The 14805-nt window shown below is 40.6% G+C and overlaps 1 protein-coding gene across 1 annotated transcript; it reads right to left on the reverse strand.

Moving 5' to 3' along the window:
- Positions 1–45: 45 nt before the first annotated feature.
- Positions 46–14496, reverse strand: NONO (non-POU domain containing octamer binding). The gene is made up of 11 exons (XM_037057888.1): positions 14391–14496; positions 7382–7562; positions 6229–6422; positions 4750–5051; positions 4061–4156; positions 3677–3873; positions 3243–3327; positions 2714–2816; positions 2126–2165; positions 1792–1901; positions 46–1067 (listed from the first exon to the last, which is right to left on the reverse strand). The coding sequence occupies exons 2-11, from the start codon at positions 7551–7553 to the stop codon at positions 933–935; spliced, it is 1434 nt and encodes a 477-aa protein (XP_036913783.1). The 5' UTR covers positions 7554–7562; positions 14391–14496; the 3' UTR covers positions 46–932.
- Between the last annotated feature and the right edge of the window lie 309 nt (positions 14497–14805).

Genomic DNA, 14805 nt, shown 5'->3' on the forward strand with positions numbered 1-14805 from the left:
CAGAACCCCCCTCCCTCCCTTCCCCTTCAAAAATAGCACAGAAGATTAAAAGGCTTAAAATGTATTTTAATAAGTTGATGCTGCATTACTGCTCCATTTTCCAGAAAAACTCCAGAGGTATCAGGGACAAATCAAACATGGTACACCAATTTAAAAAATGCACAGCATAACTACCTAAGATAGGCAAGGCTAAGAGCTACTGTCGAACATTCAGCATACAGCAACCCTGTTCCCAAGATTGTACTAGGCCTATCAAGAAAAGCTGTTATCGGCACATCAGACACAAAACCGCCATTCCTGGGTCGTCCCTACCCAAGAAGGAGGAGGCAAGTTAACACAAGATTTTTTAAAAGATATACTAAAATGAAAATGTCTAAGAGAAAATGTCTTCCTTAGGACACGAAGGGATAATATATGGGATATAACAGAACCGTATGTATGTTATCTGTGACCTCTGCGGACATTTGCCTGAATTCCCACCTGGGAGTGAACGAAGTGATGGGGCTAAATTCATTGGGGGATGTTGGTGGGTTTTGCGGTATATGTGGCAGTGTCTCTGGGGTTGGGGAACTTAAGAATGAGAAAGCAAATACAATAGGATAAACAAAGAATGGAATGATCAAGATTAATGGGGGCTCTAACTGGATCCATGTTGCCATTGTTCCCTCCCTCCCAGGCCCTCAATAATCTCATGAGACTTCAGGAATGCACCACACAGATATGATTAAATGATATACCATACAGAATTCATTTGTTAAATATTGCCCCTCCCTTGCCCTCTGCCTCCAGCATACTCTCTAGATAGAGTAGTACAGGCAGGGAAGACCTAACTATTGGGAGGAATCCCTAACACTTTTCCAGGGTAGAATTCTGGCTAGTCCAAAAAGGGTCCTTCTCTTAAGGGTTTTGGGGAACTAGACAATGCAATTTTATTAGTAACGGCGACGTTTGTTTGGAGCAAATTCAGCTCCAGGAGCTGCACGGTTGAATGCAGGAGGGGTTCCACCAATTGCCCCTATTCCTTCCATTGTAGCAGCTTGGCCGAAGCGTTCGGTAGTTGGTGGGGTCTTAAAGGGAAAAAGAGTAACATTATGATATAACCTATGTCCTAAGCTTCCCACCCATATGCAGCCCCTCCCTTGGAGGCCATCTCCACCCAATTTTTCAAGGCTCCTGATGTTGGGGGTGCCTAAGCCTGTTTAAAACTCTGTGGATAGACGTCCCTGAAAGAAAGGTTGCCTGGATTACAGACCCACCCACCCATCCTACCTTTAACTTTCTAGCCCTATTCTTATTGGCTAAGCAGTACCACAGACTAAATTCCTAGGATGGGTAAATTCTACCTACATCTTTTGTCCTGAACTAGGTACACGGACAAGGGCAGGTGACCACTATTCAAGCAACCTGAAACTTACCCTGTTTTAACATTTTTGACATGAGAACTAAAACTACCTCAGGATTAGATGAACCATAAAGCCTTTTGCATTCACACCTATTTTAGGTGATAATGCCTAGCCTTCACTGCCTTCTTGACAAAGAACCTGTTCATCCAGGGAAGCAACAAAACAGTAAGACGGGCCTATCAGAGGCCTCTGCTTACTCTTAATGAAGTACAGTTTGAGATTGGGTTTGTTCAAAAATAAAGATCTTGAGGTTACATTTAACGGACAACAGTGGTTCTAAACACTGTTATCTACAGCAAAATTATGGCAGGCCCAGGGACTGTGGAGGCAAAGTCTTTTCTTCTCCTATCACCATTTAGAGTTACTCTAAGGCCCCACATTTTATTACCAATCCCAAGGTTCCATCTGGCATCATAGTGGCAGGTCCTGGAGGAGCTGGGGTACCAGCCGGCACAGGAGCAGGGGGCATGGCGCCTCTGTTATTTATGCCCATAGCACCTAAAGCAGAGCAGTGTGATCAGTATAGGAGACACATATCATCAGTCTCTTTCTGTTCTAAAGGAAACAATTCAAGATCTTTGGGCTAAGACATGTCCCCCCCCCACCAAATGATGCTCCCAGAAATGTGAACTACTTAAATCTGGCCTATGTGATAAGCTACATAGTTCAGCAGAGATGAGACAAAAATGGAAATCAGAGCCATTAACCTCCTGATTCCTTACCTCCCATAGCCATCTGGCCCATCCGTATCTCCTGCTCTCTCTAAAAAAACAAAGAAACACGCTTTGTGTCTAAGACGGCACTGCATTCTACCACACCCACTGAGGACCATACACTAGGGGAAGTAGACAGAGTGATAACACATCCCAAGTGCACTGGGACCAAGCTGAGGAACACCAATAGCTCCTCCCAAGTTATGCAGTGAGTTCAAGACCAGCTAATAGGACACAAGTCAGAGCCTCCTCTTAGGTATAGGAGAGTTGAAAGGAGAAAGATGGTTGAGTTCTTCTACAACTCCAACAATAGCAGGGGACACATCAAGGTTGCTACAGAACTGGATTTACCCCGCCCTGCAGTCACTAAGTCTAAACTGCATATGCTGGGCCCCATCCTACACTGCCTATGGGGCAAAAAGAGCTCTCCTTCAAACCTTACCTTTCTTTCCTGTGAATTCTTTCTAAAAGGAATTGCACAGACTAGAAAAATTTATCATAACCTGGTGTACTGTATAGCCCTAATGGCAGACGATTCATGGTGGCTTTATCATATCACGACTGGCCTGGTACAGCATGGGCATAAAGAAGATATACCGCATCAGGGAAGGTTCCCTTGAATCCTTCCTGCTGCCTCCGCATCATTTCTTCCTGCTGCCTCCGCATCTCTTCTTCACGGCGTCTGCGCTCCTCTTCCTGCCTACACAGAGAATCACCAACGTATTTAAGCAGAGGCATTCCAGAACTTGAACAGATAATAGGGGACTCAGCCAAAGGGATCAAAAGCCCAGTGAAAATTATCATAGTTCTCCAGCAAACTCAAGGTTAAATGTGCCCAGCTCTAAAGCAGCCCAGATATGTCCCTTGGGGGAAAAAAGTTCTCCTTTCCCAAAGGAGCCTCATGAGACCAGCATTCAGCTTCAGCTGCTTTCTCTTTGGGGTAGCCCTGAATAATTCCCAAAACAACAGGCAACTGAAATATCTCCCGTCCAAAGGGAAAACTTCAGAAATGGCCAGAAATGTTTGCCACTATATTTACAAATGCACGAGGTAGCATGGTGGTAGGAACCACTAGTGAGAAATTACCTTTTAGAGTTGTTGGAGAAAAGGGGGTGAGAAGGGTTACCTGAGCTCCAGTTGCTTTCGTTTTTGCACTTCTTGGTTGTGCAGCTCTTCCATCCTCCGAAGTTCTTCTTGACGTCTCATCAGATCTAGAAAAACAACATACCAATTGAGAATACTCTTCGTTCTCCTCATATGGGCCCCAAAATTTTCCATAATTAAAGATCTAGGAAATAAAGGGGATATATAATCCCCGAGTGGCCATCCGAGGTATCCAGATTCCAAAAATAAAGCCAAACCTATTATTTCCTTTCTCCACAGAATCCAGTATTCTCTGCCACATCTCCAAGCTCATTTGCCTACCAAGATCAACAAAATATTTCAGAGAATAAAAGTAGAGGTTTAGGCTTTTCTCTACTGATTGATACAAAGAAACTCCGGAAATAAACTTATTTTGGTTCTTTTTCTAGTTTTAAGACTTATAAGGCCTATACTCACCCTGCCTCATTAGCATGACCTGGTGCTCATGGCGAGCAGCCTCCATCTCCATCTCCAGTTTCTCACGAGCTTCCTTAATGTTGCGGTCCACTTGGTCCTGCTGCTGTTTCTCCATTTCAATAAGTGCCTTCCAGCGCATGGCATACTCATACTCAAAGGAGCCAGGCTGTGCAAATCTAGGTGGCTGCTCCCGCTCCCTAAAGACAAGGTTCCTGGGTTACTAAAACTCTGTCCAAGATTCTAACTATGCAAGGCATCCCTCCCAAGGGCCAAGATAATGGCTGCCAATGAAGGCTTATAGCAAAGGCCTGCCTCTTTTACACACCCTTTTACAAGCTTCCTTAAGAACAAACACCTAACAGGGAATCTGTCAGGACTACATACTTGTGAAATTGCTGGTTCTTTATAACCAGCTTCTCTGGAAGTCCCTCTTCATCATCTAACTGGTCCATGGGCTCCACAGTCACAGGCCGAGGAAACCTGGGAAAAAACAAGATCAAATTATACCCTACACTAGGCTCCCTTTCTACATCTGCCACTGACACAATGAACTAGTTTTAGAGGTCAGGACTAGACAATTAACGTTTGAAGGGATTTTATACCTAGTCCCAAGTAACCGATTCCTTTTAATAGCACTATGTGGAACCTGGGATTGATAGGATCAAGTCAAGCTTCAGATCTCTGAATGGAGCCTTAAAAAAGATGTTCAAAGTAAGAAGACACGGGTACTTAAGTGCAGCCTAAATATTTGGGTATCTACAGAACTCCAGATAACTTGGGGTAAACACCAAGATGTTGCACGCACAAAACTACTTTCAGAATTATAAAACTTCAAAGGGAAGACTTAATACTTATTACATGACAACCTGCTGAAGGACTGAAAATGTTTACTTCTTAATCCTCACACTACTTGCATTAACTTAAGATCGCACTGAAAACCCTACTAGAAAGCTGAATCAGTATCAACAGTCTTTAAATGAACAAAGGAATAGGGTTCCTAAAGGCTAACTCCCCAAACCACAAAAAAAAAGTGACTATCTAAGGTCTATTTCTGAAAATGACCCCTCACTCACGTAGTTAGCAGAAAGGAGCCTTCACTGCATCTGTCCAGAGCTTTCCGAGCAGCTGGCTTCCCTGAGAATTCAACAATGCCTTTTCCAGAGGGCCTTCCTCGATCATCCACAATGACTACGGCCCTCTCCACCTGGCCGAACACAGAAAAGGCTTCCTCCAGCAGTTCGTTGGACACATACTGAGGAAGGTTTCTAACTGTAAGGGATGCACTATGGCAGGCAAAGCGCACCCGCAGCTGCTTTCCACGGAGTGGCATATTGTCCAGCTCCACTTTAGCAATCTCTGCCAGAGTTCTTGTTTCCTAGAAAGCAGAGGAAGTAAGAATAATTCAGTTTGAAAGAACAAATGCACAGTTACCAAGAGTCTAAAGTAACACAGCTCAATACAAAATGCCTCAAAATAACAGGAGTTTGGCTACAAGTGTATAACAAACATGGATCGAACTGGGAGAATGGAACTGTATGTTTCAGTTAACTCTTTGGTTAGCATAAGTGCTCTGATGGCCTTGTAATAATCCAACTGGAAATCCTAAAAGTTAACAACACTTACATGGCCATCAGTATCACAGGTTATTCTCCCAAGTGCTAACATATCATGTGGACAATGACCAGCCTAAAACCTACACTTAGAATACAGTAGCTAGAATATTTAAATTTCAGCTAGCTATATACAAGTTACCAGAATCACTTATATCTTCCAAGAGGCCTCTTTAGAACCACACATCTTGATGGGACCCCCTTCACATCACTGAAGAGGAATCTGAACCCCAGAGAACATGACTTGCCTATAGAGTCTTGAGTGGTCAATCTGGAAGGAATACTAGTTCTGACCACATCATGTTCCTCACTAATGAAGACAAATAATGCCTAGAAAGGTGGCCCGCATACACTCTATATATTTCTTAAATCAAATTAGATTTAAAAAAAAACAGATCTATACTTAAAATAATTAAGATAATAAATTTTCTATTATATGTATTTTAGCATAATTACATTAAAAAAAATAGATATAAAGAAAACTGTCCCCTCATGGTTTTAAAGAGTCTTAAATGAGACAATACATGTAGTAGAAGGGCTTTGGAAATAAATTATATAAACTTTGACTATTACTAAAATAAAAACCTTTTCCCATTTTTTCCGGGAAAAAACCCTTTAACATACTAAAGTATTTCTGAAGAGTAGTAAATAGAGGAAGAGCATATATAAAACAAGATGAACTGTGAATTGTTAATTTCTGATGCTAAGTAGTATGTGCAGGTTTAATATACTACTCTGTCTACTTCCGTATTTTTAAAATTTCCTAATTAAAAAAAAGTTCCAAAGGGCCTACTTTAGTCCTACTATCTTAGGCAAATAAACCTATGTTATTCTTAAAACAAAATAAAAACCTATGAGGTTTTAAGAGACAATCTGAGAATTATTTACTAATTTTCCATACCCATCATTCCCCAGCTTTGCTCTATAAACCTAGTTGCTTACCAAGCGGATAAAGCCAAAGCCCTTATCCTTATGAATGAAGACTTCGCCTGCCTTCCCATATTTCTCAAATAGTTTCCTCATTTCCTCCTCAGTGATGTCAGGAGGAAGATTGCCCACAAAGAGCCGGCTACGCTGGGTGAAGGTCTTCTCTCCTGGTTTCCTAAAATTCTTCAGGTCAATAGTCAAGCCTTCATCTGAGAGAAGACACATAGTCAATCAAAGATTGAGGAAAGAGATTTACAGTCATTCTCAAAGAGCTACAACTACTGCTAGTTTAGGAAACCTAATTGCTATAGGAAAACGAAACACTATTTCCCATTGCAATCTATCCACTAACCACTTATCCTTAAGACTGTGAAAGCAGTATCAAGACATCTGGGGGGATGTCTCAAAAGCTCTACTGTGGTCCAGGACCCAACCTAGACTAAGTCATAGACAGAAAGACAATACAGGAGCTACTGGCCAAAGAGAAAATTATGCAAGTCAAGGAATTCATGTGAGAAGGGACAGATTTTTAAATGTAAAATATAACTGCTCCATTTCCCTATCTCACCAATCTTTATAACCTTAATAGTTCCCATTCTTTCATACTTGGGGATAATAGAATGTAAAGAAATAAGTTAGAAAAGAGTATTCTTTGTAGAAATCAAGAGGGTCGAAGTAGGTTCTAGTCTTAGAGAGGCATACCATAGGTGTTCCAAGTTTGCTGAACAACTGGGAACATACCTTTAAAGACTTTTCACCAATTAAAAATGGGCTGGCACAGGCCATAGGCTAAAAGTGTAATAATTACTCAGTACCAGACTACTTCCCCATTAAGTCTTAAAGACTTGTTCTATACGTTCCCTAACTACCAGTCATCTGATTACCTCAAAGAAACTAAGCTGAGGTAAAACATGCAGACATCTGTTTAGCAGTAAAATGTGTAAACACAGCAAAGCAACCTAAACTCAATTGCTATCCTATAACATGTCTGCTCCTTGGTTTCAGAGAATCAGCCCTTTTCTATCTTAAGAAGTATTAAGAAGTAAACCGAGAAAAGAAAAAAAAAGAGAGCCATTTTTAAAAATAATCCCAAAAGACTAACCTAAAATCCAAGAACCCATTCCCAACAGGGAACTTATCTCCACCCCATCACTTAGCATGCACTCACTCTGGCTGCTGGCTTGTTGCCCATTTGCAGGTATTGGTGGTGGCGGTTGCTGCTGTTGCTGCTGCTGCTGCTGTTGCTGCTGCTGCTGGTGGTGCTGCTGGTGGTGATGCTGATGATGCTTCCTCGGAGCATGGTTTTGCTTCTCCAAGTTAAAGGTTTTATTGCTCTGCATTTTTAAACCCTAAAAATAAAATATGAACTGTCAAATACATTCAGTGGTAGCAATGCAATCAGTCACCTTTACTACCCTGGCTGTTGCCAGACCCAAACAATTGGTTATTTTAAATAGTGTGGCAAAGGGGCCCTGACTGGCATAGCTCAGTGGATTGAGTGTGGGCCTGCGAACCAGAGGATCACAGTTCGATTCCCAGTCAGGGTACGTGCCTGGGTTGCAGACAAGTTCCCAGCAGGGGACTCATGAGAGGCAACCATACATTGATGTTTCTCTCCCTTTCTCCTTCCCTTCCCCTCTAAAGATAAAATAAATAAATAAAAAACTAAAAAAAAAAATAGTGTGGCAAAGGAGTACATTCAAAAATAATATAAAAAACAACCAGGCATTAGCAGTTATGTGGCACATAGAAACTAGACAAGTACCAGACAAGAGCTTGTACTAGGAATGACTTGTGGCATCTGCTCGTTCAATAATTTTAAACATAACAGGGAACTACCTTCCCAAAAGAATCTAACCCCCTAAAAATGGACCCTCTCATAATATTAAAGCACATTAAAAAATACAACAGTGGAAACAGATTCTGGTTGTCACAATGACAAAAATTAGTAAGCCTTGTTCTTCTATGGCACCTTACACAGTCCTAGCCTACACTAGATACTATGGAATGAACAGCAGGAAAAGTATGTATGGGCTGTAGAGTTAGACATACTTAGGTTCCAAGCATGGTCCTAACACCAGTCATGTGCTACTTAGTAATAAATTACTTCTGCATCAGTTTAAGCTACTATAAAGAGTATAATAAATACCTACCTCTCCAAGTGGCTATGTCTACTAATAAATACGTGAAAACAGTAGTTCAAGTACTGGCACATAGTATAGTAAGCACTCAGTAAATATTGTTGCTAATAACAATAGAAAATAAATGGTTACCAAAGCAATAAGAGCAACAAATAAAAAAATGAATATATAAACATAAAATATTAAATTCTGTCATTTAAAAATCAAAATAACAGCCCTGGCTGGTGTAGCTCAGTGGATTGAGCATGGGCCTGCAAACCAGAGGATCGCAGTTCGATTCCCAGTCAAGGCACATGCCTGGGTTGCAGGCCAGTTCCTGGCAAGGGACATGATACATTGTGTGTCCTCGGCAGAGGCAACCATACATCGATATTTCTCTCCCTCTCTCTTTCCCTTCCCCTCTAAAGATAAATAAATTTAAAAAATAAAATAATTTAAAAAATAAAAATAAGATTAAAAAACAAAATGAAAAGTCTTGGTACAATTCAGACTTAATTCAAAAGTTGATGGTTTTAAACTGCAAATTTTCTAACTGATCAGTTTAACAAACTGAGGACAGACGTCAGCATTCAGACAGTTCTTTAGTAAATGAAACAAAAGGGAAAAGTCAATTCTAAATCTTTCCCCCTGAATATAAGATCCTGTAGTCAAAATTCAGCTAAAGGAAAGACACAAAAAATAATGTTTTCTTTGTGAATACTGTGTTAACATAATATGATTTCTTTAAAATAGTACAACTTATATTCCATAGATGCACTTATGAAATACTCTATCCAAAAGTTGTTTCATAACACAACAGATAACAAGTGCTATCAAGATAAGATGTTCATATTCTTTAACTCAGATATTCCTAGAAATTTACCCTAAAATGTAACTTTTAAGGACACCTGGACAAAACCAAGGAGGGGGGAATGGGGGGCAGTAGTGGGGAGAAAATGGAGACAACTGTACTTGAACAACAATTGAAAAAAAAAAGAACCCTGGTTGGTGTGGCTCAGTGGATTGAGCACGTGGGCCCGGGAACCAAAGGGTCATTGGTTCGATTCCCAGTCAGAGCACATGCTCGAGAAGCAGCCACACATTGATATTTCTTTTCCTTTTTCTCTCCCTCTAAAAAAATAAAATAAATAATAAAATCTAAAAAAGAAAGTGCATTTTTAGACATTAGGGTAGGACTGTAATCTGTTCTTCAAAGATATTTCTCAAGCCCTCGCTGGTGTAGCTCAGTGGATTGAGCATGAGCCTGCGAACCAGAGGATCGTAGTTTGATTCCCAGTCAGGGTACATGCCTGGGCTGCAGGCCAGTTCCCAGCAGGGGACACATGAGAGGCAACCAAACATTGATATTTCTCTCCCTCTTGTTCCCTCCCCCCTCTAAAAAAACCTAATTAATTTAAAAAAAGATATTTCTCAAAGTTATTTGCACAGTAAATTCTAAATATGTTTATTCTATTTCTGGGTCTTAAGCCACATAATATTGCAAAGTCATAGACAATTTATTCCAGCATTTAAATTGTCAATACATAAATGGTCTTAAATAAATTGGGTTAAAATCCCCCACATACATGAAATATCCACTCGATGGCCTTTATGGTAACAAAACAATAAAACTGACTTACATACCCAAAATTTGGGGAAGAGTTTTTAATAAATTATGGTATGTCTATACAATGGAATGTTACACAGCATTAAAAATTCTGAAGACCATACAAACATAAAAAATGTTGATGCTTTAAGAAGAAAAAGATTTTTTTTAAATGCATGAATGTAGACAAGTAACAAAAGGTAGGAGAAAATGACAAATGTCCTGCTTGTAGGTTATTGATTTTTTTTTTTACTAACTTTTGTTACTAATTCATTCAACAAATAAATATTCACTGAATGCCTATTTGCTGGGCAGTATTCTAGGTGCTTGGGGAATATCAATGAACAAAGCAAAGATTCTTACCTTCCGGGATCTTACCCTCTAGTGAGAGACAAAACAATATACATAATAATTACATAGTACTTAAGAAAAGGCGTTACTAGAAGATAAAGAAAAACAGGGTGGTGGGCAAAGTAGATAGGCAATCTATTTTTAGATTTTTCTCTCTAAAAATAGATAGGGAGTGAAAGGTAGATGATAGCAATTTTAAATAGGAGCTGTGAGGTAAGCCCCACTGGAAAGTTGACACTTAAACCCAGACTTGGTCATTTATGTCACTTCATCAATTTTGTTTCCCATTAATAAGCACTTATGACAAAACACTTACTTCTTACTTCTTTGTTATCTAAAGACCCAGTACTAAAAACAGTCACTGTTAACATTCTGGTATATACCCTTCCAGTCACTGATTTATATATATTTGTAAGTACTCAAAATAGGGTATTATAAAAACTATTTTATAAATTTATATGACTATTACATAATAGTTTTGTAGTTCCTTTTCTACTTATGACATATGACTGACAGTTTTCATGTCTCTAATCTTCTACATTGTTAATGGACATGGTATTCAGCTGCTAACCAAGCTACTGCTGTGTTGGACACCTGAGTTGCTTCTAATTTCTCACCATTATAAACAATGCTCATGGCTAAACCTTGGGGCACAACCCTGAGCAAATATTCCTCTCACGATTTCCATTTTTGCTTCTTTACCTTCCAAAAAATACATTATCAGTTCAATGACTGTAATCATAATGCACCATTGTATATTCAGCTTTTCTTAATTTCTACAATGTCAACATAATTATAATTTTTAACAGCTACACAAACCTCAATGGATTTACTAAACTATTGAACTACTCTCTACTATGAGACATTTAGGTTGTTTTCAATGTTTTCTTATTATAATGCTGCAGTAAATATCTTTGTGGTTGTAGTTTTCTGCTTAATTATTTCCTTAGGATAAAAACAGAGTAACTAAATCTGACTCTTGCCACATAGTGCAACATCGTTTTCTGAAACAGTTGTAACAACTTTAAACGCCATGAATAACAGTTTCACAGAAAATGGAATACCTTTTTAAAAACAGAAAATCATAATTTAAAAATAAAATACACAAAGAAATAAAAACATGTAAAATTCAAGGTCTATCGCAGCAACAGTTGGAGGCAGGCTAAGGTGGGCATTAGAATCAGATCTTTTCCTATTTGGGTTCTGGCTATTAAACACCCCTCCTTTCCCTAATGCCAAAATGACCTATAACAGAAACTTGAATTATCTTCAGTCATTTCTTCAACTAGGTCTTCTTATCTCTGGCTAGAATCCAAGGAGCCTCTTACTCTACATTTACATCTTACCCACACCTCATCGTTTCATTTCAAAAAGGCCATTTTAGGGGTGGGTTGGGTGGAGGGGGGCAAAAGGGAAAAAATTGGGACAGAAGTTACAGAACGAACAAACAAAAAAGAAGAGCCCAGGCTGGTGTAGCTCAGTGGATTGAGCATGGGCCTGTGAAGCAAAGGGTCACAGGTTCGATTCCCAGTCAGGGCACATGCCTGGGTTGCAGGCCAGGTCGCCAGTAGGGGACACATGAGAGGCAACCACACGCTGATGTTTCTTTCCCACTCTTTCTCCTTCCCTTCCCCGCTCCTTCTCCCTTCCTCTTATTTTTATTTTTTAAATTATTTTATTTTTTTAAATTTATTTATCTTTAGAGGGGAAGGGAAAGAGAGAGGGAGAGAAATATCGATGTATGGTTGCCTCTGCCGAGGGAATAAATAAATAAAATATTTTTAAAAAGAAGAAGAAGAAAGGCCATTTTACAACTTCTTAGTAGGAATGACCTTCCTCTTTGAAACAGAAGTGCTAGGATGTTCTAAACCATTTAAGATTACTTCAAGGCAGGTTAGTTTTGAATTTAGAAAATGCAGCCTGGTAGTTAAGAGGCTATGATAAATATCATAATATATGTTACTTATCAGCCATTATGTGTCAGGCACCAAGCTAAGTCTGCATTCTCATTTAGTACTCACAACTATTATACTTCTGAATAAGAAAAATGATGCCCATCCAAGGTCACACAGTATGATGGACTAAGGAATGGAGAATCTCCTACTCATCACTATACCACAAGCTTTGTAATCAAACTCACCTCGATTTCAGAGTCCAACGAACTTACTAGCCACGTCACCTAACTTCTGAGCCTCAGATTCCTCACCTGTAAGATGGGGGTAACAATATCTAACTCCCAGGGCTGGTTATTTTAAGGACTAAATGAGATCACGTACATAGCAGGGACTTGTTGGCTGCCACTGCCCTTTACACATGGTAGGTGCATAAGTTAGACAAATGTCATTAATTACATTCTTCCCCCACTTTTTTTAATTATTATTTTTTTAATCTTTAGAAGGGAAGGGAAGGAGAGAGGAAGAGAAACATCAATGTATGGTTGCTCCTGGTGCATCCCCTGCTGGGAACTGGCCTGCAACCCAGGTTATGTGCCCTGACTGGGAATTGAACCGCAATCGTCTGGTTCGCAGGCCCACGCTCAATTCACTGAGCTATACCAGCCAGGGCCTTCCCCCGCTCTTCTGAATTCTAGCAAAAATCACTTGTATAACCAAATTCCCTGACCTTGTGTTTTTAAGTATTTCCATAATGTTAATCTTTATAATCCCGCCTCAGTTTGTCCTTTCCCAAGCAGACAATAGTGAACACTAAGCAATGTCATATGAAATCACCTTCTTATGATGACCACCAATATAACTTGGAAATAGGAGCAGAAATTTCTGAGTAATAAATTCACTGCCCCCTAACCATGGGACCTTTGAGAAGAGAACAAATATCAGCAGCAAGGACTTCTGTCCAAAAGACAAACCTGGATGAAGGACTTGCTTGACAAAATACGTATTGTTGGTTTAGAAAGACTAGGGATACTGGGCACAAACTTTAGGTACAGGACACCAAGTACTATATCACACATATCTAAAATCTAAATTAAATGTCCCCTTAATTTTCAGGCTAAGGATCAAATTTTTAAGTGGAAACAACAGGGAAAATCTGGTAAAAACCTACCAGATTAAGATGGGCTCCAGGTTATGAACCAGCCTTAAAGATGTAGAATCCACTGACATGGTAAGGTCCTTTAAAATAAAATTTCTAAGAGTTTCTTAGGACCTTCCATTTAATAACAAGTAAGTTGGGCAAAGACAGTATAAATCTAGTTGGTGCCCCCTCCACTAGTTATCAGATTTACCAAATTAAAATACACAACATAGAAAAATTTTAATTTACGACGAAAAATGAATTTTTTGTGTGTAAATCCTATGCAACGTAGAGTAAAAAACAGTTCTCTTGTAAAATTCTATTTAACGGAGCGTCCCATATTTTACCTTGCTACCCTACACCTACCTCAACCTAGATTTAAGATAGTAAAGTGCCTCCCAGTCATCTCTAATCCTGACTTCTGTTAAGAACACAAAGAAAGGTGTCACCTTACGATAACCACTTCTCCAAGTAGAAAATACTTGATAAAGAAAATCCATAAAATTAAGTTCCATTTTTTTTTAAAGTGATGCTACCCATGGGTCGAGTAGCTAGGCACCAAGACTTAAAAGCGGGGGGGTGGGGGGGCGCACACAGGAACCAGGGGAGGAACGCATCGGGGTCCGCGCGAGCAGACGAACTTCGCAGCTAAGAGTTTTCACAAAGAAACACCGCCCGGGGGGCTCAGTTGCTCATTCGGAATGCAAGGCCTCGCGAGGCCGAGGGGAGGAGCGCCCGACAAAGCGCCTCCTCCTCCTGCCCCCACTCCAGGGCTCTGGGATGATAGACCCCACACCCTCAGACCCAGGGAACTTACTGACAAAACTAATATTCGAGGCCACGTCGCACAAAGAAACGCGGCGGGAGTCAGGTTTGAGGGCGATAAGCCCCCGCGCGCAGGTGGACCGGTGAACGCGTGCGGTGGCGGGGACAAGGCCTCAAGGGGCCTTGGAACGATCAGCCAGCCTCCCTCCAAACCTAGCCTAGCCCCAGCCTCTTCCTTCAGCGCTTGTCGCGAGAAATCCTGCTCCTCTCTCAAAAGAGAAATAAGTCGTCCCCAAACTCACCCTCTACCGACTGTTCTTTCCTCAGAGTAACGGCGACGCTACACGGCCTCCACCGTCCCAAGAAAAGAGCGCGCGATGGCCGGAAACGAGACGACGGAGTTCGGTGCCTCCCCAGGGACACAAAGTGGCATTCTCAATTGGTTATGTAAACTGCCAATCAAGGTTCATCTTCAGAGGCGGAATCAGTTTTCCGCCATTTCTACGACCCTATTGGCTGTTGAATGCGAAAGACTTAGGTTCTGGTGAACGACAGATGGGGACAAAGAGCGAGGCTTCGTAAGTAATGCGCATGCGTTAGTTGCGTCCGCTAGAGGCCAAAAAGGAAGGGGGGAGAGGGATGGAGGCTCGGAAGGAGAGATGTAAACGGGCTAACGGAAAGACTGGAAGACCAAATGATGGGAGGGGGAGAGGAGAG

Source organism: Sturnira hondurensis, unplaced genomic scaffold (assembly GCF_014824575.4).
Source record: "Sturnira hondurensis isolate 20B ecotype Veracruz unplaced genomic scaffold, ASM1482457v3 Scaffold0000982, whole genome shotgun sequence".
Taxonomy (NCBI): Eukaryota; Metazoa; Chordata; class Mammalia; order Chiroptera; family Phyllostomidae; genus Sturnira; species Sturnira hondurensis.

Coding starts and splice junctions, on each gene's coding strand:
- NONO (XM_037057888.1), bottom strand. CDS start 7,553: ATGCAGAGCAATAAAACCTTTAACTTGGAGAAGCAAAACCATGCTCCG. Junction 6,423..7,381: donor GCAACAAGCCAGCAGCCAGA/GTGAGTGCATGC, acceptor GTCTTCTCTCAG/ATGAAGGCTTGACTATTGAC. Junction 5,052..6,228: donor GCTTTGGCTTTATCCGCTTG/GTAAGCAACTAG, acceptor TCTGCTTTCTAG/GAAACAAGAACTCTGGCAGA.